Source organism: Acanthopagrus latus, chromosome 8 (assembly GCF_904848185.1).
Source record: "Acanthopagrus latus isolate v.2019 chromosome 8, fAcaLat1.1, whole genome shotgun sequence".
Taxonomy (NCBI): Eukaryota; Metazoa; Chordata; class Actinopteri; order Spariformes; family Sparidae; genus Acanthopagrus; species Acanthopagrus latus.
The window spans coordinates 15,660,058-15,686,048 of record NC_051046.1 but is presented as its reverse complement, the minus strand read 5'-3'; the positions used below and the strand labels follow the sequence as shown (position 1 = coordinate 15,686,048).

The following is a 25,991-nucleotide window of genomic DNA, read 5'->3' as shown; positions in this document are numbered from 1 at the left end:
CCTACACACTAGACGTTTAAAGGCAGTACAAAGTCACATTTCTCACCCTGATGTGGATGTGGATCCACCTATCTCTGATCCTCTCGTCTAAGTTTCAACTGAGGCCACTATAATCTGATTTTGGATCAGACTGAGGTGCCGTCTCCTCCGTCAGACAGCTGGCCTGTTTTACCTTTTCCCCTGTCGGGTTCATGTCTCCTAATGGGCCATTGAGACACCGCTCAGCCTCCTCTCATCTCCTCATCACCCTGTTCATCTTCATCCCTGGCTGGTGTAATTCCTCTATTTGTCTTCATCCCTGGGGCCTAGTGACCCTCCCCGAACCGCCATTCCCTGCTTCCCTAACAGCCTGCGAGGGAATTCATCCAATTACAATCATCAGCGTGCAATTGGCTGATTAGATCACGGTGGGCAGGCTGGCTGTGTAACAATTTAGCAGAGCCAGCTCAAATCGGATTCCCTCGGCACTTCAAAGGCGTGAGACAATCCGTTAGGACAGGGCCACGGGCGCTGAGGGGTGAGGAGGACGGCGGGGAGAGGGGCAGGGCAGCCAGCGGCCGACAGGGGGGTTTGCTGGAAATTCAATCTAGAATGCCATAGCTTTGGAGGTGGGCCAGCCGCCTGTCACCGTCACCATGCCAACCTGCGCCTCAGCACACCCCCGAGTCATGACCTAGCACGCGGCTGTGTCACTGCGGCATCATCAAATAGGCTCTTCTCGTCTTTTATGATGCCGTAAATAAAGTTATCGCATTTTCAGATGTGTTGAGGATTTCATTTTGCTTATTTTCATGGCCGAGAGCATCTTTGCTGTTTTTTTTTTTTTTTCTTTTTCTTCCAGTATGGGTGCTGAAATGCCCAGCTGTTTTGTAGCATTTCAGTGTTCTGTCATGGATGCCTTGAGAATTGGAGGACCACCTTGGGATACAATAAGATGAAGGCACTAAGAGGGGACGATGTTATGAGCTTGTTTTCCTCCAGCGGGGAGTTTGCACATGTCATTACTGTTGACTCCACCGGGCTCTCACACGAATCAAGAGAGTAATATTTCACCGATGAGTGATTTGTTGGTTTCACGCTAGACATGATTTATCCTGCCATCCCATATCTCTTGTTCACACTGTCCGTGTCCCTATTTCTATCTCTTGCTCTTTATTGCTGTCTTGGTCTCTCTTTTCTTTATGATATATGGCGCGGCCACTCATCCCCTCCTTTCCCTCACCCCTGAATCAAATGCCATGGTTTGACCAGCTGCTCTTTCCAAGGACCGAAGAAGACTACCTCCAAAATGGTGTCACTCACCAATGTCTTTTATCTATCCACGATAAATAATGCGGCAGTCAAACATGTGAGAAGGGTAATGTCATACATACAAAGCCATCTGCAAGGCGGCACTTTGAACTTGACATTCACAGTCTTTGGCACTCCGAACCACCGCAGTTAAGGCTGTATTATATATCCGCTTTGCAAGTCAGTGGTGGCCTCAGTGCAACATTGACATTTTTGACAAAGTGGATCAAAGGATGATGGCAATCATGTTTCACAGCGGTGGAGATGGTTTGTGGACTGACATCTTTCTTCTCTGAGGCGTCATTGTGTGCCTGCACCATCACCATCCAATCTCCAGACTTCTACCAATCCAATCCTGAACCTGTATGGAGCCGATGGGCCGGGCTGGTTAGATCTGCACAGCTTGTCTATCTCTTCTCTTTAAAAACATCATTTTGATTGTTGATTAATAATGTCTGTTTCACGAAGAATGTCATCATGAATTGAAAACCGATTATAAGAGATGGACCTTGTGTCTGCGCTGGGGCTGCATGTCGTGTTAAGTGCTGAGGTTTGGCATTCATGTGACAAAAGTTTGAGCGCAACACAGATGCTAGTTGCTACAGCAAACATTTATGCAGTCTTAGCTAGCTGAGGAGGAAAACCATGCAGGGGAAATTAAAGACGGAGAGGCTTTCCGATGCAGTCATCAATGCGGATATTAATGACGCTTCAGGTGGTTCTGTAAAAAAAACTTGTAGGAATCTGAGTTTGCGTCACGCTGTCGTATGTCATCAGTGCCTCAGCTTACATCAACTGCGTCAGGCTCAGGTCGGGTGCCAGAGTCCCCAAGTATTGAAGAGGAAGGTTATAGTAGACGAAGGGCATGAAAGGCATGCCTAGACTTAGGCAGCCTCTCAAGGCCCTCGTGACTCTGAGTCATGTCCTTAATAATTCAAGTAGATTCAAGAGTTTATTTCACCCCAGCATGGTTCATAAACAACACACATTGGTTACAATGTTAAACACTCACAATTTACAGAAGGTCCCCACAGTAGATAATCCAAACAGACTGTACAATAAATATGTACATGAAAATGGCAGCATTGGCAGCTTGTTCAGTGGAGTCAACACCTCCTCATTCATCAGATTCGACCTGCTGGATGTGTCACGGTCCCTTCCTCAGTCTACGCTTGACGTGAATATAGCATCACCCCTTTCACACATGCACTGTAACTTTGGATTCATCCAGAGTTTACCCAGAAACTCTGCACAAAAATCTGCATTATTTGCTCTGGACTTTTCCCTGCCAGCTTCCTGGTCCTAACGCAGGGTGAGCCACATGTGTGAATGAGGAAACTGTTTGGTGTGAATTCACAGCGAGCGAGTGTTAGTGCCGGTTTAATCAGCTGTAACACACACGCAAAGATACACCTGGGCATGCGAACATGGCATTTAGACTGCTCATTGCAAGTTCTGCGAAACATCTGCCCTGAATTATTCCCGGCTTCACGCTGCTGCTGGACACAGATCCAAAATGCTGCAGCTTTCTTTCTGCGCTGGGATCTTTGTGCCCGGAATGAAGCTGCTTTGTACTCTTGTTGTTGTTGTTCTCCACTTGCCTGTACATTATTTTCCGCTATCGGTGGATATTGTGGATATATTCACATACATGTATTATCGATAACGGGGCAGTCCGTAGCCTAACATTTATATTTTCCTACATGCACACGCTGTTTTACTTTTGTTGTACTCGATTTATCCCTTAGAGATGCAAATCGTTTGGTAATTAAATGGAAATATTAATGATGTTTTTGCTTCTTTGTACCTGTTATGTGGTCCTATCATATCACCGACGTTCACAATACTCGGCAGAAGCTCAACTTATTCTCCATCTGAGAGAGTTGCTGCAGTAATTATACATTTATTCGGTGATTCTCTGAAATACTTGTGTGAAAACACCACTTTCCAGCACCATTTCCTCATTTTTAACAAGCTGAGTTTCTGAAGTTACTTTCGGTCTTACTAACTTTGCTTAACCCTGACCGCCACTGTGAAAAAAAGACATGCCCACACATAAAGAATAGCAAAGCTTTTAAATGAAATGGATTATTATTACTGGATGTGTAGATGTAGGTGGGTTCATAAGTATATAAAGTCCTTAGCCTGCCTCTTAAGTTGACTCTGTCATCATGCTTTACTCTTTGCGTTCCCTCTGTGTGTGATGGTGAGTTGGGGGTGTTTGTGTGTTTGTGCGTGCGTGTATGTTTTGGGGGGCTTATCTATAAATAAGTATGGGGGGGTTGCATGAGGGTTGGACTCAGTCTAATAGCGCAGAGACAGGTGCCCGGGCTCACATTTCCCCTACTGAAAGATCAGCCCTGCCACTCTCCCCAAGGCTGCTGTCACACACACACACACACACACACACATCACAGACACATACAAATACACCCACGCCTGATGCATGCTGTGCAGCAATGCCTTCTTTGCCCACATATTAACCACAAATCGGGTCATGGGAGCGATGACTTTCCATTCATTCTAGCTTTGAATCTCACTTAAATTCCTTTAACACCAACGCTTAAGCTATCTCAACACAGTTAACACTGCTAGGCCATTAACAGCCGACAGGTGCTACAAAACATTAACAACAGCATTCACTGTGCTCTCGCTTCACCTTCACGACCTGGAGAAGATTACATGCTGTCTACAAATATAGCACACAGAGAGTGTATTGGATGGAGCTTTTTACACATAAAGATGGGTTTTAATTGAAACAAGAGATTTACCAGGTTGGAAGTAAAAGACAAAAATATATTTTTTTAAAAGCATATTTTACCCAGAACTTGACGAGAAAGAAAGCATTGTGTGGCCCTTTGTCAAACAGATCCTTCAGGCCTCCCTTCTTCTCCGGGAACTTGTCGTAGATCTGCCTGATGTCCACCGACTCCAAATAGGCGTCGCTGTAGCTCGGGTTGGACTGGCCGATGTGCACGAACAGGTGCTTGTTGAACTGAAAAGACAAAAGTACATTTCAGGAGTTGAACGGAGCCAAGAAATGACAAGTGTTACATTTGCTAAATTGCCATTAACACCAAGTGCGGCAATGCAGAACATCTGTCACATCGGGTCTTCTGTTCCATTGAATCATATTCATTGTGAAACCCCGTCACCTGTTTCATAATTATGTGATGTGCTGGTGCGTGCATTCTTTATCTGGTAATACAGATTATCCTGGTCCTTGAGTTACTGTAACACACCAAAAACACCAATATTTTATATATGATACTACAATATCCAGTCTTTACTGTGACATCTGTGACATATGTTTGTCAATAATTTGACATTACTTATCGGAAGCAATGTTATCTTCATATAACTGCAGTTATTTCATTGTACAGTGCAACTGTATGTAACACTATTAAGTTTTGAATCTTTGAATGTTTAATATTTGAATCACTAAAAAGATTATTTATTAGTTTAATTTCAAAAACCCCTATACCATAGACTATTTTCCCTATTGCAAGAGATTGAAACATATAGTGTTAATTAGCAATATAATTCATTTAGTGATACAGAGTCTTGTTGGCACAAGCTGGCATGACAACCTTTGCATTCTCTCTTTTTTCAGGATAAATTGGCTGTTTTGAGCAAAGAAAATAGAGAAAAAGAAAATAAAATAAAAATCAATTACAAGTAAATTGTGATGTCAACAACAATTTCTGGTGTGCAAGAACTTTGTAGTGAAGATAAAAAAGTGTAGTGTTAAAGCCCTTTTGGACTCTGGAGACAACATCTTGTCAACTCACAGTCTCTGGGTCCTGAGGTTGCTCTAGGAAGGCGGAGAACTCCAGCATTCGCAGCTTGGAGCTGGCAATACTTCTTCCCTGCCAAGGGGGGGCACCGGGAGACATGGACAGCCCTGCTGTGCTTTCATAACCTGCAGACAAGAGTGCAGCGAGTGCATACATGTGTGGTTTGAGTGTGACGAAGTAAAAACATAAAGGGGAAAATCCAGTGATATTGCAGCTCGTTCTCTGAGCTCTTCATCACGAACAGGTTGTCTCATCACATTGGCGGCATGACAGCCCTCTGTCAACACAACAGAGGGGAAAGAGCACCCACCTGTTATGGGGGCCGGGCCGGACGCTTGCATGGCGTAACTCTGCTGGGAGAAGGGCTTAATGCTGGAGAGACGAGGCAGACAAGAGAGGGAGAGGCATGTTACTCACTGTCTCGGCCTCATGACCCCTTCTCACACACTAATTGGACTGGCTGACCTCTGAAGATGCAGGGGGCAGAGTGCTATGCTGAATGCCAGACAGCTGAAGACTTTTCTTTATAATTGCACTGATACGTATGAATTTTCCCTGAGATTCCGTCTCTGACTGAAATGTATCTGATGCTTATTACGCTGATCACATGAGAAATTACTGATGGATACTGTAGAAGTAAAGAGTGGAAAGAATGGCTACTCACTCTTCATGGCCTCCCGGCTGTCCTGGAAGAGCCCCATGCCAAAACTTGGAGAAAACAAAGAATAGAAACTATTACTCGGGTTACTATGACCCTAGTTCTCATATAGCAATTGTGTTGTGACAAAAATAGGAGCCCAGAGCTGATAAGTGTTTCCTGTGAAAAGAAAATGTTTATGATAAAAAAAGATAAAACCTGATCTTTTTAGACTACTTTTTTGGTACTGAAAGGGTAACTCCATATTTTTTTTACATTGAAGTGTGTTTACAGGTCGTTGAGAGTATTACTGCACAAGTGAATAAAGTAGCATTAAGCCTTTGGGGGCTCCAGGGGAAGCTGTATGTAATTTGATAAACAGCTTCCAGTGATGTTACTCAATAGGCAAGTTGCATTGTGGGTAATGTAGTTGCCAATTTATGAGATTACATGCAGGTCCCCTGGCACCACAAAGACTTTATAAATGTAAACACATGTAAAAACATTTTAACGTGTAAAATTGATGGTTAGCCACAATAAGCAAAATCGAGACTCTACAGTGAAGTACAAGGTATATTTTTTTCTGCTCAGCCGTTAAGGTTACTATGAACAAGATGGTGTCATGGACACTGGTCAGGAACTCACCCCGCCAGCAGTGGGGTACGCCGGCCTAGAAAGACCCTGGAGCGCCATCTTGTTCTGAAAAGCGGTGGGTGAGATGATCTGAGCTGAGGACATGGTGGCCATACTCTGCAGGGCCTTGTCTTTGGCAGCCTGGTCCTACAGAGCGGGAGACAAACAGACAGTTACGTAAAGGGTGAGCACTAATCAGGCTCCATTTAAGTCGGCGCCCTACTTCACTACACAGGCAGAGCCCTAAAAGGGGAAATGAAGGGCTGAGGCCAGCTTGCATCATCGGTGAGCCCCCGCCAGCTAGAGAGCTGAAGAGAAGCTGATATTACAGTCAAGGGCCTTTGGGTCAAGAGTTAAGTTTATTGCTTTGGCAGGGGCAAGCCAGCGATGACAACCAGCTTCTGTTGGAGGTCATACTGGAAGTCAAGGCAGGCAACGGGGTGGTACGTTAATATGCTGACAATTGTATCAAAATTGTTAAATGCCTATGCAATCAAAAGAGTTACAAATAGCCAGATAGATTCAAAGCTTTATTTCCTGTGCTGCACTGTAAAGCGATCCACCTCTTGTTTGTGAATTCACTCCTTCAGCAGTTTCCAAACCACAGAGGACTACAAGCACTTGCCGCCCAGCCCTAATGGGCAAGGCCAGTCGGTGCATTCTTCTTCCCAGAACTGGCTAACACAAGGGCATAGCTGAAATATGGGGGGTACATGTGGTAGGGATCTCAGTTACACCAAAGACATATTTAAAAAAGCCTGTCACAGGGGCCAACCCTGTGACCGATGCCGGGCCCTGCCAGCTGAACCCTCATGGCTGCCGTCCGAGGTTGAGCGAGGAGGGTCCCGTTGCCTGCAAGTATGCGGGTGTATGCGGATGAGAAATGTAAACTGAGAAAGTATTGGGGGGACAATGATGTGTCAGCTCCCAGCGCACCACACAGGAAAACATTTTATTGGGGTACTTATCAAACGTAATACCTGAAAGGAATAACTCAGGGATTAATTTGTTTCCTGACAATTGGGTTTGGTTCATCTTCTTCATAATCAAATGAGCCTCCGGCTTCTGGAGAATATGTTCAGATTTCATCGAAATGTGTCAGCATCCCATTTGAACGTAGCGTCACTTAGAGTGTGCAATTAAAATAGACAATCATTTGTGCCTTGTGTGTTAAAGGAATATGAATACATGGCAGTCATGGATGCTGGAATACCTTTAACAATATATGAAACTTCATAATAAGTGAGAATAATACAGGGTAATAATGTTTTCGTCCTCTTTCTGTCTGCTGCCACGCAATTTCATTAAAATCGTGTTAATAACCTGAGTTGAACGCAGGCGCCGTGGTCTGATTACGATATAAAAAACTGTGTGAGTCAATCTGGAATAAAATGAAAACTTAAAAAAGCAACATGCTAATCACACCGTTAACTCTGGCGTGACACCAGAGAAAAGCTGTGCCGTAGCGCAGTAGCGATTAAATCAAAATGTCTTTAGCTCTCCTTTTTTTCTGTATCAAACACATCAACGCTGCTTAAATCATCCAGAACATATGGAATATAGAAAATGGTGTTGACTCACGTAGCGTACCTTCAGCTTCACCTGGATCTCCCTGGCCTTCCGTCGGGCTAGAACCTGGATGTGACTAGATACCTGAAAGACAGAGAGCAGACAACGCCACAGAATTAAGTTTTGCTTTCATGTGACGTGTTTCCAGATAAAATGGGTTCGCTTCGTGCTGAAAGTCTCACAGTGAGAATCTTCAACCCTGATCCATCCAGATGGAGACTTTTTACACTTTAAACCTGTGAGTTCATATGGATTACCTCCAGGTGCTCTGAAAACATGCAGGTGAATTTGAGACTATTCTACGGTGCTGTTCAGTGCTTGTCAAGCTTTATCGACGGACATAATGTTGGTACCTTTCATTATTGTTGTCACTAGTAGTTTTGTTGTTGTGAAATCCATTTGTAGATTATTTGTTTCATTCCCTTTCGTCCTGTTAATTAATTTATACTGGACACCAGGGAGAATAGCCTCTACCCTAGTAGTGGCTAATGGGGATCTAAATAAATAAAAAGAGATGAATAAATACAATAAACTAGCTAGGGCTGCTAAGTCTTACGGAGCATATTTGTCTGATTTATAGTCAAAATATCTCATTGCACATATGATTGAAACATAGGACACTAATAAGCAAGAAACATCTTGTTGACTTTAAAACTTTATTTTTGAGTGGCATTTTTTTTTCAGTTTTGGAACCAAATGACTGTGCGATTAGGTTGCAGAGTTTGTCTGCTTGATTAATGGTGAGAACAATCAGTAGCTTTAACCCCAGTGGGGATTGGAGAGCCACTTGGAATCATCATCCCAAGTGCTAACCTGTATTAATGTTAACCTGTGTCCAACTAACAACTCTAAAAAATAGTTGGCAATCCTTTTTTTTTTTTTTTGGGTCACCAATCAATTAATCGACCATTCATTGCAGCTGTAACCTGAGATAACCTTTACAAACCAAAAGACTGCTCTATCACCCTCTATGCACTGTTTGGAAATTAAATATTGCTGAACCGGTTTTATTTACGAGACAGTGTGTTCTTATTTTTACTCTGTGTAGCACCATCATGATTCATATTACAGTCTGGATTAAATATGTATCATAAATTCAGCAATTTGTTTCTCCACAACACCGTCAACACAGCCGTCAGTCACTTTACTGCGGCTGGACCAGCAGGTGTCCTTCTATCCCTCTGACCTGTCCCACCATCCATCTCCGATCTCCCCCGACCCCCCCGCAAACCTTTCCTCTCGTCTCCACTCATCTCTTTTCAGTCCCACATCGACTCTGCCAGATGACTTAGCAGGAACCCTTTCTCTCCACATCCATCACTGCCCATACATCAGTCCTTCCATATCAGATACCGTAGTGAGGATAGAGTTCCAAATCCCTCGCCCGTCCCACCTCGGTCTCCCGTCCAGATCTCCATATTCCCCAGCTTCTTTCCCCGTCTAACAAGCACCAGATCCATGAGGTGGTGAAGAAACAACACCGACACATGATCCTATAGCATCTGTGCATTGGGCTCTGGCCCTAAATCAATCGTCATCTCCAGCCCTCCACGTAGGAGGGAGTGAGAAGATGGGGGTCGGGGTACCCTGGGTGTTGGGGCATCACTCAGCAGGAGAGAGATTTCTGTAGGGCTCCAAAAATAGGGCGCTGCCTCGAATGGCATTTGCAGATAACTCACCTGCTTCCTGGTCCGCGTCTTCCCTGTGCGAAGTTTGATGTACCGTGCAATCAACTCGTTTCGTCCTGTAAGGGAGCAGGAAAAAAACAGAACTTTAGTTTGAAAAAAATATATTAAAAATCATTTTGAGCCACATTCTAAATACCTTCAAGTTCAACATCTCTCTGCCATTACATTTTTAAATGGAATTTTCCTACACATTTTTAGAAACCAGAAAGGGCATTAATACGACAGGAATTGAGAGGTTAATGGAGAAAGATGGCAAAATGGCAATGTGCAATAATGTAGCTCCCACTTGTCTTACTGGAAGAGCTATATAAGAAGTGACAGTGAAAAAAACATTGGGATAAGACAACTTTGCCCTTAGCTTTAATTTGAAGTTAATATCTAATAAAGCCCTGATATGGGCCAAATAAGACTATATAAGTGGAAATAATAGTGGAATATACCCATTTGTTGACACATGATACATTTATATGCACTCACAGGAAACTTGTTGAGACTACTTAAGAACATAAATACGGGCCTTGAGTTTAATTCTTTTTTTTTCTTTTAATAAAAGCATTACACATTTGTTGATTTAGCTGGCTTACCTTATTGGGTTGTTTATGTTTGTTTTGTTTTGTTGGGTTTTTTTTTTTGCTTTATTGCTGTATTATATAGATACTTAATTATGGATTTAATAACAGTTAACTTCAATTACTCACTTTGAAAGGCAATTGTTAACATTGTTTGAGTGCTGTCTTTTAATCTGCTGTAGACTCGATATTACTCAATTTATAAAATAAAAATTAGAGAAAAGTCTGAAGAAGTTACAAAGACGAAATAAGAGAAACAGCCACAGTTAACGTATATTTTGTTGTTAGGGTTATTCCCGACTTGTGTTGTTACAGCACATTAACAACAAAAAAAAAACACAGCCGAATCTTTGTGCACGGGAACTGGAAGTAAGCAGGTGATGAGAAGCTTGTTCTAATTGTGGAGGAATTAAAATGTTTACTGAAGCTAACAATTCAATCATCACCAGTGAGTCCGCTCTGCATGCCTGGTAATACCGCCGTATCAGGGGAGGAATGAGGAAATGTATATGCACAGTATATTTCTGTGCACAGATTTATACAAATACTTATTCGCTGCAGTCACTGTATAAGCTAAATTAACCGCTTAATCTATGTTTGTCTTCATGTCTCTGTGTGTACACATATTTGGAAGAGTCTGCATGCATGCACATATATGAGGGTTTGCAAACGCGCGTCCAGAGCAAGAGTCGAAGCTGTCAAGTGTGTCAACGCCGAAAACTGCAAGCGTAAGTATATCACTAAGTATATACATCTGTGTCTGAGAGCTTGCATCAGTGTCAGCGTGACCCCCCGAGTGTACACTGAGCTCGGATCTCTACAGCGAGTGTGTGTCTGCCACTGCTGACAGACAGGTCACATTGGCAGAGCAGGTGGGGGCTGCAGCCATGCGATCCCTCCGACCGGACTCGGGACAGACACGGCACAGGCCAGTGACCAAAGGGGGCCCAGTCTGGTGAGGCAGCCAGGCAGCTGGTGTGTGTGTCAATGTTTATGGAATATGCCTTTATGCCTGCTGTAAATCTTGGGCTTGTTCCCCCCCTTCCATCCCGAGTCTCCGGTTACAGCAGAGGGCAACGGTCATGTGGTTTCTTTCAGCCTCTTCTCAAAAACTAAACCGCTAGTTTTTAACGGCTAAGATTGTAAAAAACACAAATAGACATGGATGCACAAATAAACTGAACGCTTTTTGAGATCAATTCAGTAACAGGATGTGTGACTTTGTGGTTGCATTTTTGGAGAGAAATGATGAAATGGCTTGGGAGGGCTTTTTCAACATTGCCATGCAAGCATAAAAGATTTTACAAAAGGAATACACACACTTTTGTCAATTATTGATGGTTAACTGACAAATAGTTAATTAGAAATAATTTAGTTAAATGTTTTAAAATTGTTAAATCATTTTAACATCATTAATTGAGCAGAAATGCTTCACATTTTCTGGTTGCAAGTTCTCAAATATAAACATTTGCTACATTCAGTTGTCTAATAACATTGTCAACTTGATATCTTTGGAATCTAGGCTGTTAGTAAGTCACATTGTGCTCTGAAATTTGTTTTTATTTTTCTATCAAACTACAATTACTGCCTCACTGTTATTTGCCTTCACACAACATTCACGTTGCTGTTCCAGAGCTGTGGTGTTGAATAATGGCCAGACTTTTCTTTCTGCAGAATATTACAATGTCACAGTGAAGTTGACCTCTGACCTTTTGGTTATTAAATATCATAACTTCATCATTTTATACTATCAGACACTTGTCAAAATGTATATTAACTATTGTATGATTTCTTAAATAATGGCCAAAAATGTGATTTATGAAGTCACACTGACCTCGACCTCTGACCTTTGGCCACCAAATTATAATCAGTTTTTCTCCCTGAGTCAATGTGGACACTTTTTGAAGAAACTACCTTAAGGCGTTCTTGAGATATCGCAAGAATGGGACAGATCGATGGACGACCCGAACCCATAGAAACGTGAAAAAACAACAGATCTCCCGCCTCACAAGGAGACCAGCCTCGTTAAAAATGAAAATAATCATTAGCACAGTTGCAAACTGGTGCTAATAAAAAAGGAAAGACAGACAAACATGCACAAGATCAATTACAGGGTGCATCACTCATCTTGTGCACTCAAAGGAGATATATCACGCTCCCACACAGGACACCACACGTTCACCAAGCATGCGCACACACACACACACACACACACAGTCATACAAGAGTTTGCTAGACTTTGCACCACCTCTTAAACACGGCCATTTTTCCCTTGGCACCACATCTCCGTGTGAATTAACACACAGATCAGTCACGACACACAACCTGGTACAAACTCGTCACATTTTCCTTTACATAGTGACGCTTGGGTCAGGCCTCACAACGCTCCACGAACCAGCCAATCAAACGACCCCAAATGGTGAAAAGGGGAAACCTGAAGCTTGGCTGAACCTTCATCAGAGGTTTTGTCAGGCAATAAAAGTGATCAGATTTTGCGCGGAATGCAAAACACCGTTTCTGTCTGGTGCTCATGTGAACCAGCCGTCCTCGCAGTCTGCTCAGACATGAGTTTCTACTTAATGCTTTATGAAAGCATGTGTGTTGTGTTGTGTTGCTAAGCCCTAACAGAACATCTTAGATTTCCCTGCTAGGTATACAAACTTTTCTATAAAGTGTAGCGTACAACTTTTTAAAGGCTAGAATGAAACAAGAGGATTTCCTAATGAAAATGTGTGACCGCTGTAAGCACTGAGGCTGATCAACATAATTTTGGATTACCTTCTGATTGTAAGAGAACATATTAGACATTATTTATTTACAATCTTTAGTTTGACTGTACTTTTTAGCAACACTTTACATGAAGTCAGACAGGGCAAGGAACACACACAGTCAGACAGTTAAACTGTCTAAAGTTGAGACCCACATCTCACAGAAATTGGGGAGTGACTGATATGTTTGCTTCAGGGCCGATACAGAAACCAACAATTAGCCATTAAATGGCCTGGTAACTGATATTTGGAGAAGATTTATGATTACATAAAAAATGAAAATCTTGTGGTCAGAATTTAGAATGAACATTGATCAAATGTAGCTATGAACAATCTACTCAAGTACTGTTTTTAAGTACAATTGTGGGGTACATTTATTTTAGTATTTCTGTCTCCACTACATTTTGTAGGCAAAAAGTGTACTTTCTGCTCCACTACATTCATGTGATATCTTTTCTTGTTAATCATTTTGCAGATTGAGACTATCAATTTATTTTAATGTCAAACAGACCACTAATATTATTAAAAATATCAGATCTGCTTCTCGTATCCGGTGTGAAACCACTTCACACACTTATTGCAATGTCAGCTACTTAGGTATCTTTGTAACAAGTTACAGAAGCAACATAGTGATTTTAGCTGAAAACTCCATGTTTTCCTGAACCTTGCCAAGTACTTTTTTGCCTCAGCTAAACCAAACATTACACTGCAATGTGTTGTTTTGCAAGGCGCTGACAAGAGACCTATTCAGTCATTTAGGAATGAGGATGTGTTGGCTGGATTATGGTTTCCACGATGTGGAATCAGCTGGACCACTAAATCCTCAGTGAAACAATATACTACGTTGTTGGTCCACGAACTGACAAACAGAAGCCTTTCCCCCATCAAAAGGACACAATTGATCTCTGCATTTGGTTACATTCAGGCACGAAAAATGAAGAAATTCGGGGAAAGATTATGGTTTTAGTGAAATCACTTAGATTTATGATGACCCATCCCTTCAAGTCAAACTCCTCCCTTCTTTCCTTGGTCCTATCGTATTTACTATGTCCCCTAGAGGACTGTGTCACTTGACTGTAAACATTAGGCCCTTTTGAGGAACTTGCTGAAATGACTGGGAGGACAGTCTCGCTTTTGTTGCACAGTTGATCAACAGGCTGCACTCAGTGTTTGATATGTTTTTAACTGCCTTATTATCTTTTACATACAGTATGCACGCAGGACTTCATGGAAAGCTAGTGGATTATCCTCACTTCAAGGAAAGAGAGCGGATTATCCTGATTAAACAAAGCAAAACGAAAACTGAATTGTAACTGAATTTAAACATCTCAAATATAGAGAAAAGGTTTTGTCACCAGCCAAGTTTCATTAGCAAGAAAGTGGTTGATCTGAGTCCTTGTAAAGTTCCAGGCCCCTGCAACACACACTAAAACACACACACATGCACACACACTACCGAGCTGTAGACCTGCCTTTGTGTGAGGCTTTTGTGGACTAAACCCCTCTCTTAAATGCCGTCTACTCCAGTTTATACACACAGTCAAACACAGACATAAACTGACGCACACACACCAGCCCCAGTCGCAGCATTCATTCCGTCTCAATCTTATTTTCCTTTCAGAGCCGTAACTCCTCAACCGTTTAGCGTTTATCGGGAGGTGCACTCGCCGGCCGATTGTTCGAGCCCCTAAATGCACATTTCTTTAATTCCTCAGGGATTAAGAAAGTGTTCCACATTTCCTTGCAATCAAACTTCTGAAAAGACGAACAGAGAGCTTTGTCACACGGTACTTGACCTCAAATGAACATTAAGTTGCCTGTATCGAGTTCCTCACATTACAGCGACAAGTTCTTCCTGTTCCCACCAATTTATCTTCAGTCGGTTGTACAGTAAGATGTACATTGTGTAGCCACTCCAATTGGGATTTTCAAAGTAGCGGACACAGTTGCGTGAGCATGTCTCCACAGATGAATAGAAGCTTTCCACGAGTTCAGAAAAACAGACCATCTTTTCACTTTGGCTGTCACTTTTAAAAGTCTTGTTATGGACTTGTAAGCCTTTCCTGGGCCAGAGTTGTCGTCAAACTCGATCAACCTGTAAACCACGGTTATTCAAGACAAGTACACGCATGAGAGACACAGAAATTGCTTGTGAAGTTTTTCTGCGCACACAGGATTAATAAGAAACAATCCTTTTTTTTTTGTTTTTATTCCCATTCAAAATTAGCCACACATGCGTTGTAAGCATTAAACAGCTTCATTAATGGGCTGTCATAGAGGCTTTGCTTCATGCCCTTGTATCAGATGCCCTGCCACTCCTAGTGCGAGTGCTTGGGGAAGGGCCCCATCAAAAATACCCTCCAACACACCCATGAGATCAGAGAGGCGACTCAGTCACACAGCGATGAGATCATGATATCCAACAGAAGTAGCACACAGGACTTGTGCCAGCCAAGGCAGCAGGAAAGTCAGTAGGAACATTATACCGTCACCCACTGCTCCTCAGTTTGATGTTGTTTATCACACGGTTGCCAGTCACACACTCGTCTGGGGGAAATTTGATTCTAGAGACATTTTTGAGAGGCATGGAAAGTGTTTAAGAGTTCTGAGGACTGGGTTTTGACACAAACCATAATCTGCTAATTTACAGGAATTATTTCTGTTTCTTTTCGATGTTGGCCAAATTCTCGTGGTCTGCTTTAGATTCTGTTTCCACACCACCAGCAATAGAATACTGTCTAAAAATCTTTGATCTGACTGAAAATGAATGTCCAGAGTCACTCTGGTCTTGCAAGGCCACAGCATTGTGTCAGCGCGGGAGAGAGGTCCAGCTGCTACATTTATAGTGGCAATGCCGTGTTAATATACTGTATGTCTAATGACATACTTTAAACCAACAATCTAAGTCTGGTAAGTCAGACTAGGGTCACTCTTATCAAGTGGTGAAATGTTACTCAGTCCCAAAACACACTATTAAATCTATATTTTTATTTTTAACCTGCAATTAGTGATTTCTTTTGTACACTTGGGGGCTTCTCCACTTATTTACACACCCAGCAGTTACAGACGCACAGCTATCATTCATTTGAATGATTTTTACCAGCTAGTTGGTTACTGCATCCATCTGCTGTTTTTTATAGCCTTTTCTGTTTCAGGGGCTGTGTGCTTTGTGCTAACGCTATCTGCTAAAGGAGTATGTTAGCCAATGACTGTGTGTGTCATTGCCATGGTGAGTCTTTTATCTGGCTCAGGGGTGGTATGCTTCGCGCTAACTCTAGCCATTATGAAGGAGTGTGCTGCTGCCACAACGTCTCTTTCTTCCGCTCAGGGGCTACTCAGTTAGTAGCTGAATGACAGCCTGTCACTGGAACAAAACTGGACATACTGACATCATACGAAATCTGTGTTAGTGTAACAAGAACAGCCATGCAGACATCTCTGATTAACATCTGTATACCTACATACAGTCCATTTTGTAGCATAGGAAAACAACTTTTCATTTGTAAAACAATTTGGTTTAATTTCAGTTATCAAACCATACTGACGTTTTGCTTCCTAGAGCCATGATGATCCTAAAGGCCTGACAAACACTCTTGCACCAGTCTTCCTTCTAGCTCTCACAGGCTTGATGGTGGAGGTCAGAGCGAGGTGGATGGGTTGAGTGAAGGTGAACTATAGTGCCCTTCCAAAGTCAACCCCTGGGTTGTAAATCTGCCTTTCCCCAATGGGGCTGCAGTCATCACTGGCCTGGTCCAATATCTCTCTCTCTCTCTCTCTCTCACTTCTTCTTCAGTGTCTATGTCTCAGCATTCCTGACATTCCTACAGTATATACTGACTGGTCCAAAGTGGGTCCCCAATGGATTAAAGTCAGATTTGTATTCATACATTTGCATCCAATGTATAGGAACACATTTCTTCCTGTGATAGGGTTTCCTATAGGATCAATTTATCACCATACTCCAAACCATTAAAAAATGAGGCCTAAAAGTATTCAAATATTCACTCAAAATCAATTTACACCTTAAATGACACAGCCATCACTGCAGCACAGCATTGTCCTCAAATATTGCACAAGTTAAATCACAACCTGTTGAACTTCTATCAAATTTAAGTAAATTTAAGTTTTTATAACGTAACTTGGTCAGTATGTGCCTGTACACAAACTGCCATCCTCTCTGAACATCTGCCAGCCATACGTTTTCCCTCAACAGCACATATGCCCCACTGTGTCTGCTCAGGAAAACAAAGGTCACATTTAGGCTGCAGGAATGTCTTGGCTGGGTGTCATTTCCCCTCCAATGCAGCCTGGACGCAGCCCGCTGAGCTCTGAGAGGTCCTCTGTCAAGCCTCGGTACCGGCAACAAGTCAAGCACGACAACAGGATACGTCAGACCTGATTTAACTCAATGATTTGATCATCTAAAAAATTGACACCTGCAGTTTTTTCAAGTCAAGACATTCATTCCCTTCTCATAAGGGATAAGGGCATGTTGAATGAGAGTGATTTAGATGATCTGTAACAGGACTGACAAGTGAAAGAAATGGTTAACTCTCGATGAAAAAAGGATTTAAATGAATACATTTTATTGTTTTTAATATCCAAAAACAAGCAAAAATTTGCTTTTTCATATCAAGACAGATGAAAAGCAAGTCCCTGTAGCTGACGGAACATTTACTTGTAAGGTCACTGTCTCTTATATGAAAGGGTGTAATTTGTAGAATATGGCCAGAATTCCAAGGCCAAAACTGACCTTTCGTTGGGTAAATGTCCAATAATCTCATTTTAATTGATAGCCTTTGTCAGTGCACTTCAGGTCAGCTGAAGATGCAGAAATGTGCAATTTGACTCCAGGAAAGCGACATATGCTTACATCATGCTCTCAATGATAATGTTATTATAAAATGCTGGAGCAGTTCCATCACAGATATTCCTCTAGAAATAAACTACTTCACAGCCTCATAACTTTGCCCATATTTAACCTATGATTAATATCAAATTACCCTAACCCTCTTACTGGGAAACACTTTAAATTATCAGGAAATGATCAGCATATAGAGGATCTATAAAATAAACTGTTACTTCCCTTCCTCCTCCTCCCTTATTAACTCATTTATGTGAGTCGTCCTCTGATTATCTGGTGACCAGCTGCACTGCGGGCTGAGCCAAATCTGAGGTTTGCGCTTGATTTCTAAGAAAGTATAGTATTTCTAGCAGAGGAGTAAATTTAACAGATGTCATGTTATATTTACACTACCTGCCATCAGGGTCCTTTGCAATTACAGAGATTTATGCAGGAGGTAGTTTGCGCGAGGCTTAATGTAAACTAATCGTGCAGACACATCAACAGATGTCTGACCTGTTTGGATCCTTCCACCTTCCACCTTGCTGACCTGAGATGTGGAGATAAAGTGACAGTGACAGCTCTGTTACATGGCCGTCGCCGCGCAACGTTTCCTATTGGTTGCACTGCGAGGTACAGAGGGGTACAGACAGAAAGAGAGGGACTGATATGGAGGGAGCTCTGTCTGGATTCCACAAGTTCATATTCAGCAGAGGCACGTTCCTCGAAAACCCCAGAGAGAGCATCAGATCCCACGAGAGCCTCAAGGTCAGTGTCAGGATTAAATGGTTGGAGGTTCGGGTTCATCATCGTGCTCATGTGACCACCCCTACCCCGAGAACACCCCATCAGAAACAGCGCATCATGGAGGCGCCGGTGTCTCCCAACAGTGTAACACAAACCACTAATGCTAATACAGGAAAATTCAAACCCAGAGAAATTCAGTAAGATGAGTTTCATTTGATCGCCTGTTGCTGTGACTTCAGGGACAGAGTCAGAGAGGCGAGGAAGAAAGTTTACTCATTATCTGCTCACCTTCACGCTGATAAAAAGTCAGGTTAAATTTGTTCACAAAAGTCCCCCGAACATTTCTGGAGCTTCACAGCAAAACAACGTTGCAGCACTCTCCGCAATGACTGAAGTAGATGGGCACTTGTTTCAAAATTAAACAACCCAGAAAATTAAAAAATGCTCCAGACAGCTCGTCCGGCGTTATCCAAGTCTCCGGGAGCCCCAGTATCACAAGTGTGCCAAGTGTGAACACATTTACATTTTAAATTAATCCCCCCCCATGTACATCAATGTATTTAAGTGAATGCTGTACAAATAATTGTACACATATATCTGACTATATGTTCAGTGCAAGCTTACCATTCTTATGTTTTAACACAGTGCTTCAGACTCTGACAGCCGTATGTCCTGTTAACCCCTGTTTCTTCCATTAGATCTCATAGAGTTGCTAAACATTTCAAAAGTTTCGAAAGATACCAAATATGTAAGGCGAGTTTAGGGGAAAAGTGTTTAAATTTGACTAAATGGTGCAGCAAAAAGGTTCATGTTTTGAATATTTCATGTTGTGTAAACATTCGGGAGCTTTGCCAACAGTTTAACGCATAATCCAGTCTCAGTGATTAAGTGCATCTAGTTTAAACTAATAAAGTCAACCACAACAGTTATGCAATTAATCATACTTTCATGAAGGTTAAGAGAGAATGTGATTCAACTTAATGTTACAGTTTAAACAAAATCTGGACATTGTTTACCTCCATGAACGTAGGATTTATTCAGCTACAGTACAATAAATGAACAAGCAGCTCAGCGGACATCCATATGAGAAAAATCGTCTCTTCTTATTAATGTCATCTATATTGCCGAACATAACATCTTCAAGCAGAGAACTGAGGTTACCAAAGGAAACCACTTGAAAACACAGGCCTCAGAGGCTTCTTCAAAGGTCAGCAGATCAAGGTCAACTCATCTGCTGAATCTCTCACTTTACTGTGAAACTTTGTACCCGGGTGCGGACTCGCTGTCACTTCTCGCTGACCTTTACATCACATTCTTAAAGGCTTGAGTTGAAAACATATTTGCATCGCCTGACAAAACCCACAATGAGCTGACATGTTGCACAAGCAAAGCTTAGTGGGAGCATGATTAATTGTGCGGGTAGTCTTTGTTCCAAACTGACAGAATAATATGCCACTACTGGGGGAAACTTTGTTGACTTTATCCAGCACACTAAAACAGCATTAAAAAAACCAACAACAACAACAAAAAAAACAACTTTTCACAGGAAGCAGGAGCCTTCAAAATGTGAGAAACGCGCTCCTCTCACAGATGTCAGGAAATCAAGTGTGACGAAACCAAACAGCTGCATAAAAACATGATGTGATGCAGAAGACTGAACGCTGCCAAATGAAAATTAGTCAAAAGAAATCATAAAACAGAACAATTGCAATTGCAAAAGCAGGCACATAAATTAATACGGCACTTATATGCAGTAAATAAAGAGGGAAGACAATCATATTTCCAGTGCCACATTCCTCCAGTGAGAGCTGTCAGCACATTGGTTTCCACAGCACTACAAGTTTGGGACTGTTTTTCCATTATTGCAGCATGGGGCCTTCGGTCAGACCACAGGGCACGTCTCTTGCTGAGAGCCACACAAGGCAGGAAATGTTTTCCTTGGCAGATGCATGTCGAATTACCGCTGGAGCGCATAACCGCCACAATATCCGTGACACCGTCCCTAATAAGCGAGCTAATAGGTCTGTTGAGTAATGGGCGCGAGGGCCAGCGCTATGCACGGCATTATGGGAAGAAAATGTCGTGAATGTACATGGAATACGGGGTGAAAAACATTCCATTCAATTTAGGAATTTACAATGGATAGAAGCGCAAATTCCTTCTGTTCCTCTGCTCAGAGACTCAATATCATATTGTGTAGCGAAGAATGGCATTCAGTCCTCAGAGGGGAATTCAACCTAAAATTCAGAGTATGTCATTCTCAGCCAACAGACGATATTTCGCTAGTTTGCTTTGGCTAAGTATCCATTTTTAGCCCATGCAAGAAAACTAAATAACATTTCTAAAACTATCAAGTCATCACGGCACCATTTTATGTATGCCATTAAAGGTATTCTCAGCTGATATTTGATTTGGCTACCCGATTTAAGACCACCCATCAGTGCTTTAACAGCATTAACAACACTAAAGAGCTTCAAAGTGGCTTTGCATTGATTGTGGTTGCTTGAATGACTCGAGTTGTTGGCCAGTTGTGACCCGAGGGATGGTGATAAAGGGGTGGGGGGGAGCTGCAGAGGCTGTAAGGGGAAAAAAGGCTGGCCGGGCTGTTTAGGGGCAACAGGGGCACAGTGGGCCAGGCACGGGCTTAGTCTTGCCTCATTTCTCAAGTCATAAATCCAGATTTGCCGCAAGGCTGTCAGGTTGAACTCGGAGAGCAGCTGGAGGTGAACCGAAAGGCTGACGGACCGAATGAGAGACTGACGGGAGCAAAAAAAAGGTTGTTCACGAAGAACAAAGTGAGACAGGGATTCGAGACAAAGAGATATGAGGGAGGTAAATCACATAAATAGCAGGAAGCAGAGGTGGTAAGAGCAGAGACACAACCTCTAGCGTTCTCACTCTGAAACACACACACACACACACACACACCACAGTGGGGACAGGTGTGAGAGAGTTCTGCCGAGCCCCGAGGCCATGCAAGACACCACTGCCCACCTTGGTGTTTATTTGTCCACCCGTCCTCCTCCCCTCCAGGCGCTCAAAGGGTAAACGTCTATTCTGGTTTAGGGTTACAGCCGAGCTGCCTTGAACCCCCGGGCTCCCGAGTGCGCATGCCATTCCTCGCGGGCCAACGCGCTCCCTGGCGCGCATCACCTGCCCCTGACCCCCACAGGGAGGAAGGGGCACCTCAGTGTTTGCCTTGCCAAAAACCCCACCATCACCACCCTTACCCGTCCAACCCGCCATCCCTGTGACACAGAATGAGCCACCTGCCCCTCTCACCCCTGCCCCCCCCACCTCCAAGTATTATTACAGTCTTTATAAGGGTTTAAGTGTTGATCAGAGGATGGCCATGACCTCAATGGGTGGCTAAGCTAGGCTAGGCAAAGCTAACAGTTAAAGGAGCTGTCTGGCACAGTGACAGGACAAGGCGATGACAGAGACTGTCTGATAGCGCCACTACCTCCATCCGCCTGTTTTCCACCCACCAGATCCACTATCAAACAGTCAGGCGGGAAGGCGCTAAAGCCATCTGTTACCAAACATCTTTCATCAAGATGTCGCACAGGAATGTCACCTCACCTTCCCAACACCTGTTCGCCAATGACATTACCCAAAGATTCAATAAGGAGAGACCTGCAGTGGTGTTATTCTGCTGCTCCAAACCTCAACTCATTAATTTAAATGTGACTGAGAGGCAAAACCATAGAGGGGAATCAATGATCTGTGGCCAAATAGCATGAGCAATGTGGTCAAGCTACAGTTAGCGCGGGAAACCCCAGCAAATATGTGTCTTGGGATCATTTGAGGCAACAACACACAAAGTTAGGGTCCATTCTATTTAAACACAAGCAGTGCACTCTGGGTAGGAAGTGAGTATTATCCCCACTCCTCTGAACCTGTTTGGGGCGAACGATTTGGGGCTAATTTTGGTAACAGGAATGCAGTAAACGTCTCTCCCCTATCACTGCCAGAAATACAATGGGACAAAGGTCTATCCCAAATGATTCACTGGATGTGTTGGTGTTTAATGTTTTACTTTTCATTCATTTGTCATCGTCATGGATCACAAAAGTACCGATACGAATTCTGATTAGATGTTCTAGTTGGAGACACTGTCTGAACTTGTCAGTGTGTGCTTTTTTTTCTCCTTTCTATTTGAAGACGAACAAATTGGAGTCTGAGCGAGAGCCATATTGTGTACACATGTGCAGAAGAATGAGTGATTAGAGCGTGTGCGCCTGTTTTCTGACACATCATGCCATCATACTGTACTCGATGGGACCAAATCGAGCTGACAGCTGTGCAGGAAACAGGAGTGATGTGAAACATGAACACGAGGAGTGGTGGTGAATGTGTGTGTGTGGGGGAGAGAGTATGTGAAACAAATGTCTATTTGTCTACTTGTTTCCCACAATACTGCAGAGGTGTGTCACACTGTGGGTTTGGTAGTGGCATTTGTGTGAGGACAGGTTCACATCTTGTAACTTCTTATTCCCTAAAGTCTACTATTCATATATTTCCTGAAAATATGAATATGAATATTTCACCCTGAATCTTTATCAACTTGTCAGTCACTGACATATCAGTCAAATCAGTCAAAGTGCTGAACCTTTTAGTTTAAACAAGCTACACCTTTTTTAAGTCCCTTTTTAAAACTTTCCTTCATAGAAAAGTGTGAATATTTAATACATCACCAGGTTTCATATTTTTGTGTTCAGTGTTTTTTTCCCCTTCTTTTCTTTTGTAAAGCACTCTGTAACCTTGCTCAGAGAAGTGTTATAAATGATGTGTATCATTATCATGAACACAATCACATATTCAGTTTAAAGGGATATTCCGGTCTAAGTTTAATCCATGGTCTAACACACCGCGACACCGAGCTGTACGGTGAACACAACTCACCACTCTCCTGCAGCAGCTTCCTGTTGTGGGGAAGCCCTGCGAGTCAATTACTGAGTGCAGTAGAGTTCCGCAGCTCCAGGATGAAAATGTATGATTATTACTCCATGGAATTGCAATCAAAGTTTATATGTGTCTTGCCTACCAGTTTATAACAGTTATTATTGAGAGCGGACAAAGAACAGAATGGAATTTAGCATTTTTAACTGCACTTGGTAATCGACTCGCAGGGCTTCCCCACAACAGGAAGCTGCTGTAGAAGAGTGGCGAGTTGTGTTCACTTTACAATAGAAATCCAGCTAAGTTAGCTGCTGTTTGATGCCTCCAACTATGTGCTGAGACCCCATTTGTACTGTTGCTGAAGTTTGGTGCTGTTCTGAGCATTATTTGTGGCTTTTTGATGGCGGTTTCTTGTTGGAGGAGTATACTGCAATGCATTGTTATCGTGCGGTCATTTCTGAGGTTGCTAAAACTATGTAAGCTAGCGGCCTGCAAACTTGATCTCTCAGGGGTCTTATTCGGTGTCACGGTGTGTTAGACCATGGATTAAACTTACACCAGAATATCCCTTTAACAGAGCCATATTTCCACAGCTCAGAAACAAGTGACAAACGGCTATTTTATTGTTAATCTTAATATTTTTCTTCAAATGGCTTGATCGGCATGATCAAACTTAAGTATTTTATCAGATAATTGATGATATATTTATCTGGTCCCACCAAGAAGTGATAATCATTCGTCGATATAACTTTGTTGAGGCCGGAAGCTCGGTGCCATAGTGACTACTAGCAGGGCTAGCTGTTTAACTGCTGTAGCTGGAAAGCTAACTGGCCAGGCTAGTGCTACTCAGTCATTAACTCTCAGAGCTTCTCTCTTCTTTCTTTCTGTTTACTTCATTACAGGATGTTTGTACACTTTCTCATTCAGTGTAAGTTCTTCAAGCTTCAAACTCCAAGTCCTAAAATTTGTATTTGCATCCTAAACAACTGATCAGGAGCCCCTCACCAAATGTAAAGCAATTTTAAAACTTTTAACTATTCTACTATATTCTGAGGTATCATCTTTTGTATGTCTGCTGCTCTGGTTTGCCATCCAAACTGATCTCATCACACCATTCAAAAAGAAAAGGGTACATGATAGTATGAGGATAAAGCTGGGCGTACCGTACATCTTGCCCTCATCAGAGAGGATGATCTTCCTCCGGCCACAGGGTGGGTAGATCGCCAGGGCCTCCTGGAAGCTCTGTTCGATATCCGGGCTCCACACGCCCTCCGCGTCATTCTCCAGGGGTTTGTCGAGTCCGTCTCCAAGCTCCTCACTCCCACCCCTGGGGGAGGGAGCCGGCACCCACTCCGCAGACGTGGTGGGACGATGGAGAGGGGACCACGGAGCAGGGGGTGGAGGGTCTGGGTGTGGAGGAGTTGAGGGTAGGAGAAAGGGAGGAGGCTGTAGGTAGCGGGCCTGCAGGTATGATATCCACAAATGTGACGATGAAGATGATGATGGTGGTCTGGATGTAGCAGGTTAGACCTGGGGAGGCAAGAAAAGGACGTTAAAAATGACACCGCGTTAAATAAGAAGCTAGAACCAACAAATAAAACATTACATTACAGTAAATGTTTATTAAGCCTTTCCGACTGTGCTTTGGGTTTTCACTGGTGTTCTGACAGCGTCTCAGCAATCAGTAAAAGCAATCAGTTACTAAAACTTTCACAGCCTCACAAGAGAGGACCTGTTAACTAGTTGATTATGAGCAATGTCACACTCACTTCAGTGAACTCTGCGTGACCCAAAAAGAAAATCTGAACCGTCAAAGGTCAGACTGTTTATTTCATATTGTGCACCAGTTGATGGGGAATACTTCCAGGGCTGCAACGATTGTTTTTTCAATTAATTGATTCATTATAAATTGTTTAAAATGTCTCAGAATACTGAAAAAGTCAGTGAGTCCAGGGTGAAGCTTTCAGATGTTCTGTTTTGTCCAAGCATTGATCCAAACTTGCAAAAAATTTTAATTCACTATCACAGAACACTTAGAAAACTGGAAAATATTCATATTCAGGGACTGAAACCAGTGAACTTTCAATACTTCTGCTCAGCAATCGAAATGAACATCAGACATATTTTCCTGAACATTTGAAATATTTTTTTATCAAGGTGACATCTTCTAATTCCTTCTTATGATAAGAGCAACAGTCTGACACCCAAAGATATTCAAATTGTTGTTTTGTAACACAGCAAATCTTCACCGTCTAGAGAGGTTGAACCAGGACATGTTTGGCACCTTTGCTTCTTAATGGACTTAAGTGATTAACTGATCCATTTAGTCGATCAACAAGTCCGTGCTCACCAATTAGGAATTAGTAGTACTAAATTAGTTTGCTCATTTATGGAGCATATCTTGTCCAGTGATTGCTGGAAGTCTTTATGAACACAAGTATTTATTGTTGCTATTCATGCATTTTAGCCACAACTCTTCTCAACATGACAGGGAAACATTTCATCTCAAACATCTCAACACTCAAACATATTAAATTATCAATACTTG

General features: G+C 42.6%; 1 protein-coding gene across 2 annotated transcripts in view; it reads right to left on the bottom strand.

Moving 5' to 3' along the window:
- LOC119025043 (transcriptional enhancer factor TEF-3-like) overlaps window positions 1-24,748 on the bottom strand; it is a 30,748-nt gene extending 6,000 nt beyond the window's left edge. Inside the window, exons 1-8 of one of the 2 annotated variants that reach the window (XM_037108337.1) lie at window positions 24,612-24,721; window positions 9,606-9,670; window positions 7,939-8,010; window positions 6,370-6,504; window positions 5,752-5,795; window positions 5,398-5,459; window positions 5,082-5,212; window positions 4,112-4,285 (exon numbers count right to left, since the gene is read on the bottom strand). In XM_037108337.1, the coding sequence (XP_036964232.1) occupies window positions 4,112-4,285; window positions 5,082-5,212; window positions 5,398-5,459; window positions 5,752-5,795; window positions 6,370-6,471 (513 nt within the window). In that variant the 5' untranslated portion in view covers window positions 6,472-6,504; window positions 7,939-8,010; window positions 9,606-9,670; window positions 24,612-24,721. Of the gene's footprint in view, window positions 1-4,004; window positions 4,286-5,081; window positions 5,213-5,397; window positions 5,460-5,751; window positions 5,796-6,369; window positions 6,505-7,938; window positions 8,011-9,605; window positions 9,671-24,606 lie in introns of those variants that run through there. The other variant, XM_037108338.1, reaches the window with a different exon arrangement.
- Window positions 24,749-25,991: the final 1,243 nt, after the last annotated feature.